Raw genomic sequence first — 22,408 nt, 5'->3', positions numbered from 1 at the left:
AGGTACAGAGTCATGAGCAAGGAGCTAACCCAAAGCCCACTCGGTACATTGCATTGTAGATATGAGGCTATCTCCAACAAACTGCTAACGCTGTTTGCAAAGCAAGCCCTAAAAAGGTCTTCTAGTCACCCATTTTTGCCATTTCTCCGCTGATGTGCCATTCACATGTTTGATCAGCCCACACAATGAAATGGGCCATTGGTCAGTCCCCTTCAGTGTCAGTTTATTGGCATTGTCGGTCCTAGCACTTATGAATGCCATTTGCTGTTTGCAATCTCCAGGATTTGAAGTGGAAACATTTTTCCAATATAATCTCGAAATTGCTTTGCTAGTGTCGGGGGCTTTGTCTTCTTCAAAATTCTTCAGAACTTAAAGTGTAAGAAATATTTTAATTTCAAGTGTGTTCTATAGTTTCACTGCTTGAACGTTTTCAGATTTACAGAGAGAACCTCAGAAGGTGTTTGGAAGCAGTCCACATTTCAAAGCTGACATCCCTAGCTCTTCCGCTCATTGGTCCCGGGACCTTCGGATACCTTTTCAAAGAAGAAATACGATGGATCATTGAGGAGCTCTTCATATTTGCCATAGAAACAACCAGCATAACACTGCGCCATGTGATGATTGGATTTCCTCCAGACAAGCAGGAAGAAAGTTATGTAAGTACAACACCATTGTAAGGAGGATTCTCCTTATCTGGTTGGAGGGGCTGTTTCGTAATAGATGACTACAGAAGGTGCCACGAGCATTAGAAATTGCTTCCCTTATTTGCCAAAATGTATGCCTCCTCATCACTTGAATTAACTACCTCATGTATCCATTTTTGGTTAGCAAAGATCAGGATGAATCTTCTGCTTTTTAAACTTGAGAGCCAAATCGACCTTTAAATTTGCCTGTTATTGGCATTGCAGTTGATAAAGTTATGTGTCGATCGTAGCAATATACTACTACACATGTCTGCTTTTCCATGACTGTACAACCAGTTGCCAATATACCTATTCAATATTGTGTCTGTGGCATTTATTTTTACCTGTTGTATAATTCGTATAATATTTAATATCTAAGTATTTCCATACAATGTTCCTGATGGCAGGAGGGCACATGTCACTAGAAGTTAGTTTTCAGAAATCATTGGCAAAGTCAATCAGTGTTGCTTTGTTATACCCAGGGGAGGAGAAATTGGCATTACCAATGCTTCTTTGCTTAGGCATTACCTTCAGTGCATTATTATTTTACCATTCGAAAATGGCTGTGGGCCAACTTGGAATGGAAAATGAGTAATAAAGTATAAAAAAAAATCCAAGATGGCTACCAGTGCATATGCATGCGTACTTACACATGCACACACATCTTAGAATGGTGTGTCTTTCTTTATAACCTAAAATAGTCGATGATGACCATTGATGCAAGCACATGTATACGTCTCCATTTTGGAATAATTAAAACTAAAGCCATTCAAAGATGGCTGCTAGTCTTGTACGCTGATGTACATTTTAGTTTTTTATTTTGGTTATAATTTAACCTTAATTCGCCATTCCAGGATGGCAGATGGCCATTTTAGAATGGGTGCCACGCAAAAGGTTAGAATCGAACATCCCAGTAGCAGTGTCCAGCTGTTGCAATAAAGCTGAGGTTGGGATGGGGAGACAAGAGAGTTTTAGATAGTCGGAAGAAACATTACTCAAACCTTGGAACAGAGACATTTAGGGACAGCTTACTTTACAGGGAAATCTATAGGTGCTTAGAAAGAATGATCTCCCTGGCAAAGGAATTATTGGATACATGTTAAGTTAAATGATCACAAGAATAGTTTCTTTTCATTTGCCAAGTGGGCCTTTTTTTAAATTTAAGGGCTGCATTAGGAGTAACCCGTTGCCATTACAGGGAATCCCAATAAATGTCAAAGGGGAAATAAATGGGATTATACACTTTTGGGGAATCATTTATGGAAACTGGATTTGCCATGCAGATTACTCATTTTTTCCCCTGGTTTTTCACCCGTAGAATTTGCTTACATCAGGTGAAATCTATGGTTGACATCCCACTCACCAGTGGTGTTCCTGCTTAACTTATTGTTCCGAGGGGCTTGTTGAGGGCCTTGATTTAGAATGAACTCTCAAATTTCCTTGCGATACATCAGTGAATTGTAAACAATACATTTGGAAAACATGGAAACTAGTCTTTCTAAAGGGAGCCTTTTTGTACTTTAGTCCAGTACCTTATATCACCGACAGTTGTGGCTTCTTGACATAAACCACAAAAAGACCATTCCTGCAAAGGTCAGAGTTTATGATTTGAAAGATCAAATCAGTCTGACAAATATTATGATTTTGCCCCATGGAGCTTCCTTGGCATATTTGTCGCAGCTCAAATCCTAACTTTTGCAATGCTGCTAACGACCAGTATGAGTATACGACTTGCACTGGTGCTGCCTATTTTAATGACTATAAACTTTCCAGATTTGCTAAAGCTGCTTCTTCCGTAATGGAGTATTAACATATGGTATCCCAACTGGTATAATTTGGAGACAATTACAAAGGATATGTTAAAAACATTATCAGCAAAAGAAAAAGGAGACTCATTCTTAGTCATAAATGTGCTCATGGCATCATATTTATCCAAAACAGGAAAAGGGCAGGTTACAGTTGTATCAGCACTGTAAACAATTCAGTTAAAACAACCCTATTTGTACTTGGTGCTCAAGTGGTGCTAGTGATGTACACGGTGGCGACGCAAGTGACAAAGTGATCAGCAAAAGACGGCGCAAGGTGACTGGTGCATGAATATATACAGTGAATAGAAGAAGCAATATGGTTCCAGCTGAATTGTAGTCTTTTTTGATTCTACTTTGGGCTGGCTGTAGTTTTTAGATGAACCATATAGTATGTTGCGCCTTGGATTGCGCTGAGTGGTCGACGGCGTTTCGATCCTCTTGAATTGTGATCTTCCTTAGGACTGGGTTGAGTGATAAGCGGTGCTATACATGGGGTAGGAAGAGGGGAGGGGTGGAGGGGGGAGGGGGTTAAAGGCGGGAAGCCAATGAAGGATCTGCGCGGAATGAGCGTGCGCAAAAACGGGGGACGTGGCCTGGTGGCTACCAGGGCAGAGTCTTGATGGGGGCCGCTAGGGCAGGTACTGACGTTGAGACTTGGAAAGGGAGGGAAGCAGTTTGTATGGAGACCACATGAGTGGAGTTCCAGGTCTTCCATAATGGGGCTAGCAGGAAAGTTCTCCAGATATATCAGATCCCAAAGAAGCTCATTGCTAAGTTCTTCTGCTGCCTTCATGAGGTGTTCATTACCCACTGGTGTGCAGCTCATTGGTGTGCCTTTCTTCCATCAGACGCCTCGTTTGTGGACACTTACAAACTCAGGACTCCTCCTATTACCTAGAAGTAACAGCTGCAATAGAAGTGACTTTGGGCAATGTCTGGGATGAACTTCAGAGCATAATCGAAGGTCACAGGTTGTAGGATGAGAATGGGTGAATTGGAGGGCTAAGATCTTCTACGTGCTTGTTCGCTTTAAAGCTGATATTGTTGAAATGCTTAAATGAAGCTGTGTCTTATTTAACACGAAATACTTTGATAGCAAGTAAGGATTTAAATCGGGTGTGCAACCAAAATTAAAGTAAGATAAGGGAAACTTTACATTAGCCATATGTTGGATCATAAGGCTCCATAACCAATTGCTTAATAAAACCACATCAGTATTCCCACATCTTGAAATTTCTTCTAACAAGGCACTGATGATGTTGGGACACCAAAATACTACAGCATTCACATTTCTCCTCTAGTCATGCCCAGAGAATTGACGCGGGAAGCACAGTTATCACACCCGAATGAAAAATACTTCATCATTTTAGAACTTTCCCAAATTTCACTAGCTTTGTGGTGGTGAAATGTCTCCAGAAAAAATCTAGAATACAGCATTACCACATGTTTCACAATACCCAATTAATACCTAGTCGGCTGGTAATTCATTTTCTTGTTGCACCAGGAAGGAAAATGGCCTAGAAAAGAAGGTTTAAGGGGTTAGGCAAGGGCCTTAATGCTCTGTATATGTTGAATCAATTTCTTGCCACAAGGAATTGATGTCTCAAAGGAGGGATCTATTCCCTCCTGGTATGGAGCTTTATGTGCTGTAGTGGTTCCTGATATACACTGTCTTGGGATGAGAGGTGAGACCCACTACACACATCCATCTTTTTGAAGGCTAAGGATTTCTAGGATATATTATTTTTATGGGGAGGGGCTTTTAGTATTCCGCATTTTTGGGCAAATATACTCTATCAGATAATGCTTGGTGATGTAAAAATTGCTGATATAAACCTTCTTGAGAGGAGTAACTTGGGGCAAAACACATTTTGTGGGGAGGTTCTTGAATGGGTATTCTTATGTCGAATTATCAACATACGAAGGATTATTAACATAATTTATCCAAGCACCAATGCGGAAATTCTGCTGGAAGAATGGTGACTGCAATACAGCCACTCGCAGGCAACAACTCTGTTGTTTAAAACCTCTTATGAGTGCCTGTCATTGATAGTGCTTAATGCATGCCGATTGTTACAGGTGGTGGGCAATGGCATTGATTTTTTTGTCAGACGAAAGCAAGACATACAAAAAAGTGGAAAGAGAGAAAGATAAAAAAAACAGTAGCAAAAAGAAGACATTTAAAAAACATGCAATACGCATGAGTGAGTTAAAGAGACATGAAGTGTAGGGTGGTGGAACAAAGAGGCATGAGGTTGTATTACGGATAGATAGCCTTGGTGTTTGGAACTACAGCATTCAAGAGCGTCTTTGGTGGGCACCTAACAAAGACTGTGGCCAAAGTTCCTATTTTTATTATTACAAATTAAGCACTGATGATAATACTGACAACAACAGATCGAAATATTTACTAAAAGCAGTTCTGTAGGATATTCACTGGCACAGTAAATGTGATGACATGGGTTGCCCGTCTGCAGGAGGGTTTCTACATCACAATGTGGTATGAGAGATTCACTATGCCCAGAAGTCTGGCATTTCATGATGTTCAGCGTGGCCTCAGCAAATCCCACATTTCCAGGCGTGTCCAATATTTCTTTGTGTACATTGTTGTAGTCCTCTTGTTGTTTTAGAGAGTTGAAGATGGATTACAAGTCGCAAAGTGGTTCTGTGTTATTGTGACTGAACCTTTAATAAATGACATCCAGGGAGGAAAATCAATCCTTAGATGGGGCCTAGTTACAGGTGCCAGAGTAATTAACCCGCCTTGTGCAAACACCCGATTGTGCATGGATTGCAATTACAAATCAGAGTTACCTCCCCCAGTAATTAACCAAGCTGGAGGTGGGTGTGGTGTGGGTGTTGGGATGGGTATTGGTTGTCACGGGGATTGAGGCGGGGATCGTAGTGTGGCATCGCTTTGGTGGTTTGCAGGTGATTTTTTTGTCGGCTTTGACTGTGGATTGCGGAGGAATTGCTTTGCTTGTTGGAGTGCGGCCGAGGACTGTTTGTGTGTGTGCGTTGGCACATGCAGCAGTGGTTTTGCGTTGTCGATCGCGGCGTCCAGCCGCGCAGATGGTTGGTGGCTCTGTGTAGTTGGTGGGGCCTGATGTCTTGCATTTGAGTGCTGCTTGTTGTGCATTTCTGTTGCAGTGGCGCATGGATTTGTGACTGTGTGGGTTGCGTCTATGATGGGCGCGTGGGCTGTGTGGTGATCGTGATTGCTGTTGGCCTTTGCGGTTCTTTCTCGCAGGCAGACATGTGAGAACATGATGGGACGTGCCTTTGCTTGTGTTTTTGCGGTGACCATTGTTTTGATTTGGGGAGTGCCGTTGTTTTTGTGATTTGGATTGGGTTGCCGGGGTGAGGAGGCTTTGTGTTTCAGGATTTGAGTGGGGTTGGTGGTGTCTTCTTGAATTGGTGATGTGTGGTGGTGGAGTTTACTCTTTGGCACACTGTTTGGGTGGCATCTTGTTGGGGAGCTTGGCTCTTTCCCTCTGTTCTGTTTGCACTTGTTGGCTTGTGGGTGTGTGCTTGCTTCTGGTTTTCAGTTGGTGATTCTTTGGCCTGGATCAGTGTTGATGGTGTTGTGTGGGTGGTGTTGGATGATGCTATTGTCTTGTATGTTGTTGTTTGGGTTGCGGCCCTGGGGAGGTCGGTTGCCTTGTGCTGGCGGGACGGGACACGTGTTGGCTGTGCGTGTGTCTTGTGGGTTGGGGCTGGATGTGCTGGATTCTCTTTGAGTTGGGGCTGCGTTGTCTTTGATTGTTGGAGCTGGTGAGTCCGGGGGGCTGTGCCGACTGGGCCGACGGCTGGGGGGGGAGACTTTTTTCATTGTTGTTGTATTGCTGACTGTTGGGTGCTCGGAAGACCGTTTTTGTCATATAACTAATTGCCTTGAACTTTATTCGATTTTCGACTTTAAGCCAATGCAATTTGTGCCAATGGGTCGAGATGGAAGTGGTCTTAGGGACCGCACTCCACAAAAGCAGGGGTTCTCAAGGTTCTATCATGTCGCCCATGCTTTTCCACATCAACATGAAGTCTTTGCCAGTACTGATCAATACATTTCACCTCACGTGCAATAACTATGCAGATGACAAGCAAATACACCCAAGTGGAATGCCCCAAAGACATTGGAAAATCACCAATTTTCAGCTGTCGCAGAGCCGTGGATCAGTGGATGACTTGGAGCTATCTCAAATTGAATGCTTTAAGAACTGAAATACTCACGTGTGGCGATTGGAAAAATTACAACCCGCTTGCCGCATGGCCTGATGAACTGGGATCACTGCCTAAAGTTTCAAAGGAAGTAAGAAACCTCGGAATGACCATGGACTCCAAGCTGTCAATAAATGCCCAAGTGGATAAACTAGCAAGATCAAGCTTTGCTACTATAAAGACGCTCCAACAAATTTTCCCTCATTTGGGATTTCCACACAAGGTCCAAGCTACCATCTCCCTTGTTCTATCCAAACTCGATTATGCCAATAGCTTCAACCACCAATCACCTTTAACGACCATGAAAAGACTATAACGGATTCAGAACTCGGCTGCCAGACTACTCTTGCATATCAAACCGCGAGACCACATATCCCCTGCCTTGAAAGCCCTGAATTGGTTACCGGTTGCCTGAAGATCCACGTTCAAGCTACTTTGTATTACCCACAAAGCAATACATGGAATAGGACCACTCTTTATCAGGAATAAAATCACAAAACACATTCAACAAAGGAACCTCTGCTCTAAAGGAGCATCTCGCCTCAAAATCCCACCATACAAGAAAAAAAACATGGGTGGCACATCCTTCTCTGTTCAAGCAGCCAAACTATGGAACTCTTTACCCCCAACATAAGATCCACTGACAACCACCTTATCTTCAGAAAACTACTCAAGATTTTGCTCTTCCCAGCATAGGCACCATACGGAAACAGAAATTTACAGCATATCCCTCTGTATATAAGCATTTGTTTTCGCTATAGATATGTACCTATCTTTGTGTATTACTTTATAAAACATGTAAAATAATTATGTTGTTAAGAGAAAAAAAAAAATAATAATAATATTAATCAATAAATAAAAATCATCTTTGATCTACATGTACATACTTCCATTGTGCATCTATGTACCTTCGATGTACTTGGATCTGTGTGTTTGTTACTTTTCTCCTGAAAAAGCATATCCAATACACTACCCTATTTCTCATCCTGTGCCTCTATCAATATATTTAATCTAAATATACTTACTTCCTTGTTGTATCTATATACTTTCAATGTACTTATGTATCTATATATTTATCACTTTCTTCTAATTTAGCATTTCCAATGCACTAGCCATTTTCTCAGCCTGTACTTTGCTCAATATATCTTCTAGCCCAACCTTCTGACTCATCTCAAACTTCTTTCAACTACTCCTTCCAATGCACTACCCTATCTCTCATCCTATACATCTATCAATATATCCTCTACATCCACTCTCTCATTTATCCCAAACCCCATACCACTACTATGATCGCCAAAATAACCCTTTCTAGACTCTCTCCTGCTCTACCCCTCCTTGCATCATCTGACACCTCTTTTTACTACACCGATCCCCTAAAACAAACCTTTCTAAACTCTCCCCTTTGACTCCACCCCTCCAAAACTCCATTTTACTCATCCAAAAGCCTCTTCCTACTGCTAAGACCTAAACAAAAAAAAATCCTTCACTCTTTTATCCCTCCACCATCCTTTTCAATCAAAATTAACAGACTAACATATTCACTTCTCAAATTCCATATTCAACTATACTAGTAGTAGTATTTACTTTATTCGATAAAAAATGTCATCATAAAAGTATACAATTTATGCAGTACATTAAAAAGGTAAAAGAGTGGGGACCCGCCAATCCTATATATACATACATCATCACATACTACTCAATTTTTAAAAACTCTAAAATAAACACTAAAAACAATTACGTAAGAACCATAAAAGGCACTTCCTGCCATGGGGCCATCTGGCGGTTAGGTTAAATAGGGGTAGGCTTGGCCCTCCTTGTACGTGTCTGCCATGCACTACCCAAATATTTGGCTACCCCACACACCATAGCGATAGAAGACATATCAGTGCAGAGGACCCGTAGGGCCATTTTGTGACATCTAAGGCCCAGCCCCATGCATAGTGGTTTTAACCATATCTTCCTGGCAACCCTATATGCCGGACAGGCAAAAAGAAAATGCGCCACAGACTCATTAGGGGCTGCACATCCAGGACAGGTTTTAGATAGAACACATAGGTTTTTCCACCCGGAAGAAAAGTTATTCACCGGTAAAGTCCCGAGCCTGAGTTTTAGGTAAAGTGATCTGTCCAGAGGTTTCTCTATGAAGTCTAAAAAGGGTTCAAATTTTCTTATCCATTTGATCTCAAGGATTCGCTGGGAAAGAGGGCCCCCTTCACTTCTGTGTATGGCCATCTCCTGTACCCAGTCCCAATAGAGCTTCTTGATCACTGGTTTGGGAGGCGGTGTTTGGCTCAACCATGATTCACTTAAGCCCAGTTGCACAACCAGCTGTCTCAGGTTTCATAACCACTTAATCTTGTTACCTGTGTTAAGCAAGATAAGTTCATCTAGAACTGCAGCATAATTATGGAGCTCCCGGGTCCTTCTTAGACGCGCCCAAAAAAGTAGTGGGCGCAGACGCACTATATCTTTGAGGGGACGCCTACCCAGGTCAAGCCGTAGTGGGATTAACGGGGTGGAAGCTGGGAGGGCCACCAGATCTCTCATAAACTTGTTTTCAGATGTTACTAACTCCGTTATGTTCTCGAACCCCCACAACTCGGATCCATATAGGGCTGCCGGCAATACTTGGCCATCATATATTGCAAGAGTTGGTGCCACAGGTTTGCTCAACGACTCCCGCTGTTCCCTTAAAACCACCCCTGAGACTCTTTTGTGGTTTAATAGCATTTTGGCCAAGTGATCTTTCCATTTCATCCGTCTGTTTACCCTAACACCCAAATAATTGAAGGAATCCACCAACTCCAAGAAGACATCATTTAGCGAAACATTGTTCCTGAATCTCTTGGAAGGTGAAATGGCCATAAGCTTTGTTTTAGAGGTGTTGATGGTAAGGCCTCTGTCGGTGCAGAACACACTAAAGCGGTCCAAGAGTTTTTGAAGACCGTAGGGGGATTTAGAGATCAAGATGGTATCGTCCGCGAAGAGGAGAGTAGGTGTTTTTTCCCCCGCCAGGGATGGCGCATCTGCCGCTTCCTCCCTCAGATGATCTACCACTCCATTCACAAAGAGGAAGAACAGGGTCGGTGCCATGACACATCCCTGGCGGACTCCACTCCTCACGGGCACCCTCTCTGTCAGTTGTCCCTGGGAGCCCCATCTGATCCTCGCATAGTTCCCCTCATGTAGCGTCGCAATAAATCCCAAAAGTGGCCTTGGAAAGCCCATCTTCTCCAGAATATCCCACAGCCTTGCCCATGGGACCAGGTCGAACGCCGTTCTGAGATCTATGAATGCCAGATAGAGGCTACCCTTGTTGATGGTCACAGCCTTACAATAGATCGCAAAAAAACTGAAGACCTGGTCCATCGTGCCCACCTTCTGGCGAAACCCTGCTTGGAAGTGGAAGAGGACATGCTCCTCTTCCATCCAGACGCCCACCCTAGAGATGATGACCCTGCCAACCACCTTCTGGATCACGTCAATCAGACTGATAGGTCTGTAATTGTCAGGGTCATCTCTGGCGCCCTTTTTGTACACTGTTACCACCTCTGCTCCCTTCCAAGAGTCTGGCACAGGATAACCCTTGGAGATCAGATTCATTATTAAGGCAATAAGTCTGGCCCAGGCATCAGGATCATTCAAAAGAAGGTCCCCTGGTATCCCGTCAGGGCCAGCTGCCTTCCTAGGGGTCAGATGTCTAATGGCCAATATTACTTCAGAGGGCAGGAATGGTTCTTCGAACACCAGTGGGGATTGGGCCCTAATACCGGAGTCTGGGGGAGGTGAACCTATTGCTTCTCTCCCACCATACAGTGCAGAGAAGTGGGAGTGTCATTGATGTTCCGTTATGTGGTTAGCAATAGGTGGTGTACTTTGCTGCCTAGCTTTGCTAATCAGATCCCAGAAGAGCATGCCATTCTTCTCATTGGCAGCAGATTTAAGATCCTGCCAATGTTCTTCCTCCCACTCTCGTTTAGCCAACACTAGCACCCTCGCATAATCCTTCCTAGCCGCTCTATATACTATCTCTATACTAATATACTGCCCAAATAACTGAATAACATATCTACTACTCAAATTACTTCATATTTATACTATACTAATTTTCAACACTAATCCTTTATGGGTTCCGGAGTGGCGTGCTACTCGCCAGAAATGCGCTTCAACGCCCATCAGGGGTACCAAGTGCTATATGAATGCTAATCTTTCTTCCCCTTTTATCCCTCTGCTATCCTTCTCACTCCAAGTAACAGACTAATATCCACCACTGAAATTACCTCGTATTTCACCATATTAATTCACCACTAATCCTTTATAGGCTTCCTGAATAGCGTGCGTCAACAAGCGATAAATAAATACAAACCTTTGTCCTCCTCTATCCTTCTGCTATCATTCCAAATCCAAATAAATGACTAACCTATCCACCACTTAAAATGTACTTGCATGTTTCACTATACTAATTCAACATTAATCCTCTATGGGTCCTGGAGTAGCGTACTACCTGCCGAAAAAGCGCTTCGACGCCTCGTCAGGGTTAGTAAGCGCTATATAAATGCAATTACAATACAATACAAGGGCAGCCTTGTTTTCAGGATCTTGGAGTGCTGCAAAGCGTGTAGTCTGGACAAATAAAAACCCAGACTTGCATGGCTTTAGTGTGCGTATGAGTGACATTCCATTGCCAAATGTGTGACATGTCAAGTGACACGTTAACACAAGTAACCCAAACCATAAAGTCTAATAAAACAGACAAAAAGCATAAATTACCCCCTTTTGAGCACTATGAAGCTCTGGAAAACACCTATTTAGGGGCTAAATTGCACAAGGTAAAATCCCAGCTTGTTACCTTCACCAAACTCTGTGATCCTAAGCAAGTATTTAATGTCACTGTTCCTCCTTCATCTTCATGATCACATATTCGAGTGCCTTCAAATATTTGAGTTCCTGATATGCACTGTACAAACACATTCGTGTGTTTTATTAAATAGAATATAATTTTGCTCCATGGATAATCGAGTATTAGACTGCTGTGATTGCTGGAGGACGAGTTTGACAAAGGATCCTAAGAGTGTAGCAGCCAGTCAAGGGGCAGAGCACAGTTTCCTCAAGTGCAAAAGGCAAAAGAAGTCTGACATGTTTATGACTACCTACAGCCAGTGTCTTGTAGAGATAAAGTGCGGAGGTAGAAGCTGTGACAAATGCCACACACCACCAAATGTGCAAATGACAAGTTGTCAGTATATCCATGAACACCTCTTCTTTTCTCGACCTGGGAGGCTCAGACAGTGTACCCGGCAGGTGCAGGCTCACAGCTGACACTGGAATTCACACCTTGGCGCTAAAAAAGCCTCAAGCAATTCCGAGGGGCAGAGAGGAGCTTTAAATGCGTGACAGTTCATTTCAATGCAGTGATACAGGAACCAACCAGCATTGAAATGGGTTTATGTCACTCCTGATGCGTGGCACTTGGCAAGGCTGCTTTTAATATTCAATATTTTACTTACTGGTTGTAGCTACTGGAGTGTTAGTATAGTTATCAAACACATTAAATACAAAAAATAGAAAAGTAGTCAAAGGATTGCTTTGGGTAAAATCTAAAATCATCTATAAATTTCATAAAAATGAGATCCGGACGCTTTCAGAAAATCGCTGCCCCTCTGGTGAAATACTAAAGGAAAAGGCGTGGAAAAGGTGGTTTATCTGGGGGGGACGGACAGTATAAACATCACAAAGGGTCCAATCTGGCCTTCCCCTCGACTCCATCAACCTTGCGTTTCTGGTATATATTCGAACCAGATTGCACTCCAGCATCAATGTGAAAGTGGTCTGAGGGAGCCCGAGGACCAAAATAATCCATTGGTATTCAAATTAGAGGAGATGCAAAGTGCCCTGAAGGAAAGCAGTAAGGGCAAAGCACCAGGCTTGGATGGGGTCCCCCTCAATCTCTTTTACGTATGTCAAGAGTTACGGGCCCCAATACTTAATATCTTCAACACTATGGCAAGGGTCGGTCCATCTTCCTCATGGAAGAGTTCTGTAATAATCCTGTTATTCAAAAAAGTAGATAAAGTTTTGCCCAAAAATGATAGGCCTATATCTCCACAGTGAAGGTTATGGGGATAAGCTTATTACATAGATTGGAGGATTGGGCAAATACATATAACATCCAATCAGATAGCCTAATACAGTTTCAAAAAAGGGATGGACACCATTGACCAGTGCCTGAATCTGAGCTTACTGATAGGAAAATATACTGCTGAGAAAAAATGCTCAATTTTTCTCTCCTTTATGGATCTATCAGCAGCTTTTGACAGCATATCTCAATCAAAACTTTGGTCCATTATGGCAGAGTTCGATATAGAAGAGGGCATTACTAATTTTAGCAGGCAACTATATAGTGAAGCTAGTGCCTATGTTCGATACAGCAGTAATAGTGAATGTACAGAATATTTTTAAATTAGAAGGGGTGTCAGACAAAGGTGCGTACTAGCCTTTTTTAGGTCGTGCTGGTAAAACTGCATCCAAAGGATGCAGGTGTCCAGCTGGAGACCTAATGTTGCCTGTCACGAGGGAAGGAGGACAAGAGGGTGTTACGAGCTTTTTTCCTGGATTTGTGTGCGCGAACGCGCACGTCCCGTCCCGCGCCGTACACATGCGCGCGCATACAGACAGACACTCGCTCACACACACCCCCCTCTCCCACAGTCACGCACTCCAAGACACATACACACACACGCACGCACGCACGCACGCACGCACACACACATACACAGCCCCCCCCCCGCCCTCGCAGCTCAGCAACCCACTCACCGGCTTCCTTGGTGCAGCGGCTCTCCTCAGCTGCAGGGCCCGGCAGCAGGACTCTTCTTCCCTCCTTCGGCACCGGGGCGCAGGGTAGGCTCCTGCCTGCTCCGGTGCTCCAAACAATCGCGGCTCTTCCGTGGGAGGCGGGGTAGGCTCCCGCCCTCCTACTTCCTGTTTCCGGTTGTCGCGCCGGCCTGCCAGACTTCCTGGTCGCAGGCTGGTGGTGCGAGCTCTGGCGGGGGGGTCCCTAGACTTAACAGCCTACATAGAATATTCCATTCGGACTGTGGGAAAAGTGAAATTACAGAAATTACAGTTGCAAGGATGTAATTCTTTAGAAATATTGGGCTCAATTCACAGTTAACTGTCCAAAACAAATTCTGAAACCTTATGCGTAAATAGTGCAAATGCAGGCAAACTCTAATAAATTAATAATCAAGAGATGTACTGTGTGACTCGGCCCGTAGTTATTAGGTTAGTAGTTTTGCCTTTCTGACTATTGTTGGGTTATATATCACAATGGGCAGCGCTGGACTCTGCACCGTTAATGCAACACATTTTAAATATTCTGAATAAAAAGTGTAGAGTCTTGTGCAAAGATTTAAATGTTTGTTCCAAGCATGTGGCCACTCCCAGCTTTCTGGTTAATCCAAATCATGAACTGACTCGTTGGAGACTTACGGTGGGATGTCAGTGCTTTAATTAATGAAAACTAGTATGTTTCAGGAGATCGCTGATTGGAGCACTCGCTTTCTGTTCAACACAGGTGGTCATTGAGCGTACTATCACAATTGTTCAGTCGTAATAAACTTGTCTCTCGCTCACACCTTTCTCCAACACGTTGTACTCTCCTTTGATATTATGTTCTCCATAGTTTTAGTAGCAAATGCTGTAAACTGCTAGTACTTTCAGCTGTACACATGCCGTAGACCTCCTAGTTTATATTTCCATATGCATGCACCAATAACATAACTTTGACAAAATATACTGTATAACAGCTCTCTGGATTCTAATGATCTAGCCGGCCTTTACAGATCACAGTAGTCCCACTTTCCCCACGAGCAAAGAAAACGTGTAAATTAGGTGTAGTAAAGTTAAAAAAGCAAACTTAGCTTTCTTTGTGTTGCTAAGTAGACACTGTAAAAAAACGTGTTACCTCGTGAATCGTTTTCCAGCCAGTAGTGTGTGGAGTTCCCACTACATATGGATGCCAGTTTCATAAAATGTCTAGGTTAGGCACGAGTAAGCATTGAGAATGACATGCAAAATTGGCACCATTCAATCTTTTGTTGCCAGTAACATCGCTTGTTGGACCCAACCACGCACCATCCATAGTGTGTTAATGCAGTTATTTGGTTCCAGTGCTGGCTACCTTCAACCCGTGTCTCTCTCTCGCTCTCTCGCTTTCTCCTCCGTGTTCTTTAGAAATGTTTAAGCTATTGCCATTATAAATTACAATAACTTTTATTTAAGTATTAGTTATTTAAAAAAATTAAACGCCATTATTATTTGTAATAGCAATACATCTAAGTCATGTAAATACAAAACATATTGCATTACAAATGCTATAGGTATCACATTTGCGAAAGTTATAACTATTGGCATTGTAAATGACAAAGCTATTAATTTCGCTATTTTCAAAAACAACACATAAATAAAAACTTTGCCATTTACAATACCAATAGCTCAAACTTTTCTAATGCGAGACCTATTGCATTGCAAATGCTGGTTATGTTCCTTGTACGCAAACAGAGTGGAGACAGCTTTAACAATGAGATTTAGGGACACCGCATACATCGGACCACGCCCTCACACTATTCTACAAAATGCGGATGGCGAATTGTTAATTGCCAGAACTGTGAGAGGGCTGCCAGGGCTTATCAATGATTACATAGTACTTATGCAGGACCTGAAAGGAAATGAGGCCAAAGCCTTTACATTGACTTGTAGGGCAAGGGCAAGGAAAATACCTGCTCATTTTATCAACAGCTTTAAAGTAAGTGGGGCCGAATCATTCTCCTATCTGGGCGTCCTGTTCAATACCAATAATATATGGAAAACTATGCTGTTAAATATGATTTCGTTGTTTGAGAATTCAATTAATGGACTGTATAGCTTTGCAAAAAAATTGCGAGTCAAACTGGTGAGAAAGCTCTTAACAATATTTGGTAGTAAATGTACGGCGATTACAACTTACAGACTAGGCATTTGGGGCATGGTGAATGTGCAAGGTATTCCAAAACAACTAAGGGGCCGATTAGGATCGCGGACGGACTTAAGACCGTCCGCGACCCCTGATGAGGAGGGAACGTCCGCAGGGGCTGCGGCGTTCCCTCCGAGCAGATTAGGATGTGACCGCCAGGGTGGCAGTCACATCCTCTATCTTTAACATTGCGGCGGATGCAGCTTCAGGCTGCACCCGCCGCAAGGTTAAAAATGCATGCATCGCATTTGCATGCACAAAGCGGCAGGCAGCGCGCAGTGCCTGCTGCTGTGTGCACGCAAATGCAGGGGGGTACCATAGGGAACCCCCATGTGCACTCCCACCCCCCCTTCACCCAGGGGGCCCGAAACGGGCCCCGAAGTGAAAGTCCGTATGCTTTTCCACGGCGGAAAAGCTGCCGCGGAAAAGCATGTTTTTACCACCATCCTAATATGCCTGGCGGTGTCTGATAGACACCGCCAGCCATGTTAGAGCATTTCCGCAGCGGTCGGAAGGCGACCGCGGCGGAAAAGCTGCGGACGGATTTCCTGACCCCCCAGCCATCCTAATTTGGCGAGGGGTCTTTGAAGGCTCCGCAGCGGTTTTTCCGCATCCTCCGGGCCGGCGGACACTTCCGCCGGCCCGGAGGATGCGAAAAAACCGCAATCCTAATCGGCCCCCAAGTATCCCTTGTGGAACCAGGGTGGTTCCTTCCAAAGAAAAAGAGGGGGGTTGTTCTTTTTTGAGATGACACCGTACTAAGAATTTCTACACCAGATTTTTGCCGACCCACTGGCACACTATAATCATTTTATAGGACGAAAAAATGTGGTTGTGATCGAAAGTGGTAGCACATCAACATGAACACCTATTTTGCCAATAGAAATACTGTTGATGCGTTTCAAACCCAAATACGTTTCTTGAAGGGTTCTCCTCAGGACACAAAACACTTGGTGAGCTCCGTCTTTAGTGGGTACTTCAATATAATTGCTTCCGAAATCCACAGTTCTCAGGCAAATAATAATTGCCACCAATTACACCAATTTTTGTGAAAAGGCTCAATCACTTCACTCGCAACCTGGGTAACATGGATGCCCCCATCTTGATGGACTGCTGCAAGTTTGTTAAATAATAGCAAATTGAATATTTTCTAACACAGAAGTGATGCGAGTGAAATGATCATAGTGAGCCTAGTAGGGTCACTATTTGGCCACTACCTCTGAAATTATGTAGAAATATAACCCAGCGAGACACTAGCCAGAGGCATTTTGATATTATTGTGGCTGCAAATTTATACAGAACCTGAGCTATATATGTTTTGTATGTTGTTTTTTCAAATGTGATTTATAGATTTATTGATAATGCACTGTATTATGTAACATGTATGCCTATTATTATTTGTTATGATTCCAGTGTATGACTAATTTTTTTTTTTTAAGTTATGTACCAAAACAAACATTTCTAAAGAATTTACATTTGAACAAAACAAAAAATCAAAATTAAGAAATTAAGTCAATTTTTGCAGATCACAGTAATTAATTTATGTTATCTTTGAATGAAAGTATGAATGATTGTTTATCAGTACTGGCATTTCTTGTGGTGCTTCCTCTTATTTTAAAAGCTGTCATTCCTGAGGTATAAAGTTCATATTTTGATTATCTTTGTGTGCTTTTATGCTACAGAAGTGTAACGAATAAAGAAGTTAGACTGACTGATTAATTGGGCCAAACCTGAAACTAGCTCCCCACCGTTCACTTGTGCGTGTTCACCATTAATTAACAAGTTAGCATCTTTGCCAAATGTATTGGATGTTCTAGTGCAGGAGGCCAAAATATTGGGAAATATTCTTGAAGCGACCGAGCCACCAAATCAAATAGACCTACTCCAAAACCTAGCATCAGTTTCTCAAGGCAAGCTTTTTAACTCATACAACAAATCAATTTAATTAAATAGTTCCTACCGCGCTGATACATTTGTGGAAAAGTAAATTTTGCCATGTTCTGTGTCCCTACGTGTTCCCCATCTTATGTTATGTGTGCATGATTAATATGCATATGTATTCCCCATGATCGATTAAAGACGCAATTACAGTTGTGTCCACCTCTAGTATGCCAGTTTCCAGTTCTCGTGAAAGCTACGAGTATTAGGCCTATGTAAAGCTACGTTGCCACGTTTCACAGTGTGCACGTTATTTCATTGTAAAGTCCCCGTTTCCAGGCCTCAAAAGGGCCCGGACTCAGATTCAGCTCCTGTCTCCTGAACCCTCTCCGAGGAGCGATACAGCCCCCACCTGTATCCCTGACCCTTCACTTACTTCCTGCCTCACAGTGCCCGGCTCGGCCTGGCTCTGCCTACTGGTCTGCCAAGAGTATGTTATGATTCCAGTTATCAGTCCAGCTCTCCTTCTCTGCATTCCTAAGCTACTGAATCGCATCAATAGTTTCCGTCATGGTCTAGCCTTTACGTCTCCATGTAAGAGAAATACTGTATTAATGGTCAGTTAATATTCCTCAACACGCACTACATGTAGAATTATGCATGCACCAGTCTTAGAGTCTGTTAGCCTTTACCCTGATAACTTTTGGATTCTATCAACATGTTCTCTAAACATCAGATACTAGATAGTGTTTAGGTACATGTCGCTCTGACTCTCCAGACTTCAGTCTCTGCTTCTAGCGCAGAAGTCATAGCCCCCAGCTTCTCCTAGTAACACGTCATTGCCAGCTTGCGCACACCACTAGGTTAGAGGTCCCGGCTCCTTAGGTAGCCCCCTCCATGTTTCCGCCCCATTTATGACATAATCTGTTACGTTTACATCACATGTCTATGTATACGCCCTGTTCACGCCTCTTGTTACACCTACTTTCTGCCTTATCTTTCGCGACTGCTACAGGCCCTGCCCACTGCTACGCCTATTGTATTGAACATCATGTATTTTGTTTAACTATATATGCTTGTGCACTGTTATTAAAAGTTGCTAGCCATCCCAGATCTTGCCCGTGCAGGTTGTCCTGTTCCTGTCCTTTATGCTGTATTAAACCTGCAAACTCCAGCTACCTCGAATCTTGACTCTTATTTATTGAGCTATCTGTTATTGTATATCTAGTCAAAAATAGAGGTATTATTTATTTATTTACCACATAATGCCGCCCGAATAGGGACTTGCCCTTTCCCAACGCGCCGGTGAAGCCACGCAAGCCCCCTGATCCTCTGCAGCCGTGACGGAACCATACCGTGCACGTGCAGATATTTCTGCTTCAAGTATCCCTCAGGCCCACGGAGGAGACGGAGGTTGCGGTCCAGCATCCAGACGAGGCGGTGGAGGAACGCGGCGAGTCCCGACCAGAGCCCAAGCCGAGAGTCCGAGGTACCCGGAGGCCCACCCGTAACAGAAGTCCGAAGTTCGTCCGTCCGTCGTCGTAGCAGTCCAGTCCAGTCCGAGGCCTTCCGTTCTTGCTGCCCGGTGAGTACCGTTGCTGGGGTAGTATCTAGACAGGGTCAATTGCATTGTCTCTGGTCCGTGGGTTTGGGTACACAGATCCGATACGAAGTGTCCACCTAGGTGGATGCGGGTCCTGACGTGTCTCCTTATGAGACCGGTAAGTTTCGTACTGTTTTAGCAGTGCATCTAGTTTCTGTTCTAGTCCGTTCTGTTCTCGAGAAATTCATGTATTCTGTTTTCAGTATTCCAGGTAGTATTTTGTCCGAACTGTTATTTTAAATGTCATTCATGTATTTCAATGTCGTGGTATGAAAGTGGTGTTCTTCAGTGATTATCGTGTTCATTGTGTATTGTATTGTGTCTAGACTCCAGCCCAGTCATGCCATTGATTTCCAAGTTACGTCAGTTAAAAACTAGAAAAGGTCTGTTAGAAGAAGCAGTTCCTGTCCCGCCTAGGGACAGTCCAGGTCATTTTATGTATCAAAAGCATGGCATAAGTGCCATATTGTATCTAGATTTGTGGGTGGAGTACACCAAACAGTTAGAAGAAAAGTACAGATGGCCCGTATCGGGTACATGGGATGCCGAGTGCATCATGCGAGTAGAAGAAGTATTATGGAAAAAGAAAGCCAGACAGTCACAGAAAGATGCCATCGAGTTATGGCGCAAAGAATCTCATAAAAGAACCGAAAAAGAAATCAGAAAGTCAGAATTAAGTAGAGAATCCTTAGAAAGAGCCCAAGAAAGGGAATTAATCGAAATAGGTGAACGAATTAAAACCGAACAGTCAGACAGACAGAGGAATGCCCTCATTAAGGGTATGTATCCTCTTCTTGCCGAGGGCTTGCCAAAAGCAACCCCGGAGGCATCCAGTAATTTTCCGCCGCCTTTAGTTCCGACCAAGCTACGTCACAAACCGACCGCAGCTGATATTTTTCTCTCGTCCTATTTGGACGACACAGTCCCAGAATATGCAAATCCTGTTCCACCAGCTCCTGTAAATAATGTAATTCATGGTCCTCCAGTCACCGGGGCACCTGTTGCAGTACCTGTTACGGTACCCCCGGTCCAGCCCGTAGTACAAATCCCCGCCACATCAGTCACTCTGCCAGCACGAAGAGTATCAGTCGATGATTCCAGTATAGGGGCCGCGGGAGGAGGTCCTCCTGGTACCCCGCCGCCAAATAGACGTTTAGGAGCAGTCGAGTTACATGAACGTGCGTTACAGCGTACGCCTAAATATCAGTCCATTGCAGATATCAGGCGAGTTCTTACTGAATGCTGTTATGATCCAGTCCCAGGCGAGGATAGTATGGTTCTATATTCCGTACGTATAAGACAGGTGTCCGAGTATTTGGTCACCCTACCGAATATGAAAGAAGATCTAGACAGAATGTATTGTTTCATTCGTACAGGACAAGATCCAGAAAGTATTGCTGAAGTCATGTCTCTCAGGAAATCCGAGATCCAGTTCATGTTATTAAAGTTTCTGATCAATTGTTTAATACGGGAACAAGATTCCCCGACTAAAGATCCGATCGAAATGAAAGTTCTGACAAGGTGGAGTGATAATATAGCCGAGGGTAAGCACAAGACACTCAATAGTATAGAGAGTATGTACAAGAAAATACGTAAAGAAATAATAAGGTTACACGAACAACGCAAAGAAGCTCTAGGAAGCGAGAAAGAAAATGACTCTTCTACTGAAGAGGTGGAAGACGAGAATACCGCCAGAATAGCGTATGTGGGTAAATCTAGATTTCCAGACCGACATTTACGCCTAGAACACAAGAAAGTCTTTCATCTTCCAGCACCGGAACAAGGCTCTCTAGAACAAATATTTCAAGCTACCGATCAAATTTTGAAATCACGAATCGGTTATAGTGAGTTAAGTACTATGCATGAACAAGAACTAGCCCGATCAGCAGTCCGATGGATTACTGATTCTACCACTTTTCCAGACGAAATAGTGGCACAAATGTTTCTGAAATTGCCCCCAGCCGAGCAGCGACTGGTGGGTATGTATATGATCCAACACCTCATTACACTGTATGAGGGTCAACATTCTGATCCAGGTCCGTTACATGATATCCTGAACGAGTTACTCCAGTATAGATGGAAAGGTTTAGGTACCGATGTAATTAGTGTCATTCTAGAACAGCGCCACAAATATAGGACGTTTCTGAACCCGCATTTTGTTCATGTCTCACCCCCGGAAAGTAAACCGTTTTACATAGACAGACAGCATACGTTACGAGAAGTACACCCAGTTAGGACAGAGGGTGGTGAAATGCAACGAGTATTTGTTTACACCCCAGTTACAAAGATGGAACTCTTAGAGATGAAGAAATTAATTCCCTGTCACGACAAAGATCCAGCAGGGTTCCACCGAGAATTAAAAGACATGCTCCGTATGGGAGAATACACGTATCCAGATATTATTAAAATGTTAAAAGTCCTGTTGCCCGCAGGGGTATACGAAAAACTCAAGGAAAAAGATTGGGAGGTGGGAGAGAAAAAGATCGATTGGACAGCTCTAGAAGCTGAAGATAAGATACGAGTACCAGGTACCGGTCTTGGAGAGAAATGTAAAGAATTACCTGAACTGTTAATACAAGTTTTGCCTAGATTATTAGCCACTAAAAAGGAAGACTGGGATGCAATCTCAGCCTGTAAACAGAAACAAGACGAAGACACTAGTGATTTTTATTCTAGATTTGAGAAATGTTTTATAATAAACAGTGGTTTAAAGACGAGTAGCGAGTCATACCCTCATCTTTTTGTTACTAAACTAGTCGAGAATTCAAGTCCACAAGTTAAAAATCGAGTTTTGAAAGTCGAAAGTACATGGCAAGCTAGTACCCCGTCACAGATGTTACAGATGCTCCAGTATCACCAGAATAGAATCAGAGAAGAGCAAGAACACGAGAGAAGACGTATGAAAGACACAAAAATGAAAGTACTAGTTGCACAATCTGTTCCTCAAGACAGTCAGAAGAGGGGTCCGAATCAAGCCAGTCATCCTGCCGCTCCCGTTAAAGGGACATGCAATTATTGTAAACAGCCAGGTCATTTTATAAACGAGTGTGCAGTTCTGAAACACAATATAGCCACTGGTAAAACTAAAGAAAGACCACGTCCGCCTAGACAAGAACAAGTTTCACAGACTTCTCAGCCACAGAATGCACAACAGACAGTTACAGCACCGCAGCCTATCGCTGCAACACAGCATGTTACACAGCAGATG

The 22,408-nt window shown here is 43.3% G+C and overlaps 1 protein-coding gene across 2 annotated transcripts in view; it reads left to right on the top strand.

The window, feature by feature from the left end:
* Positions 1 to 22,408, top strand: part of LOC144781884 (uncharacterized) — a 698,016-nt gene that overhangs the window by 390,055 nt on the left and 285,553 nt on the right. For both annotated transcript variants that reach the window (XM_078660934.1, XM_078660935.1), the window contains exon 14: positions 435 to 656. In XM_078660934.1, the coding sequence (XP_078517060.1) occupies positions 435 to 656 (222 nt within the window). The remainder of the gene's footprint in view (positions 1 to 434; positions 657 to 22,408) is intronic.

Source organism: Lissotriton helveticus, chromosome 9, assembly GCF_964261635.1.
Source record: "Lissotriton helveticus chromosome 9, aLisHel1.1, whole genome shotgun sequence".
In the NCBI taxonomy this organism is placed as follows: Eukaryota; Metazoa; Chordata; class Amphibia; order Caudata; family Salamandridae; genus Lissotriton; species Lissotriton helveticus.
Note: the sequence above shows the minus strand (reverse complement) of the source record. Positions and strands in the feature narration are given on the sequence as shown.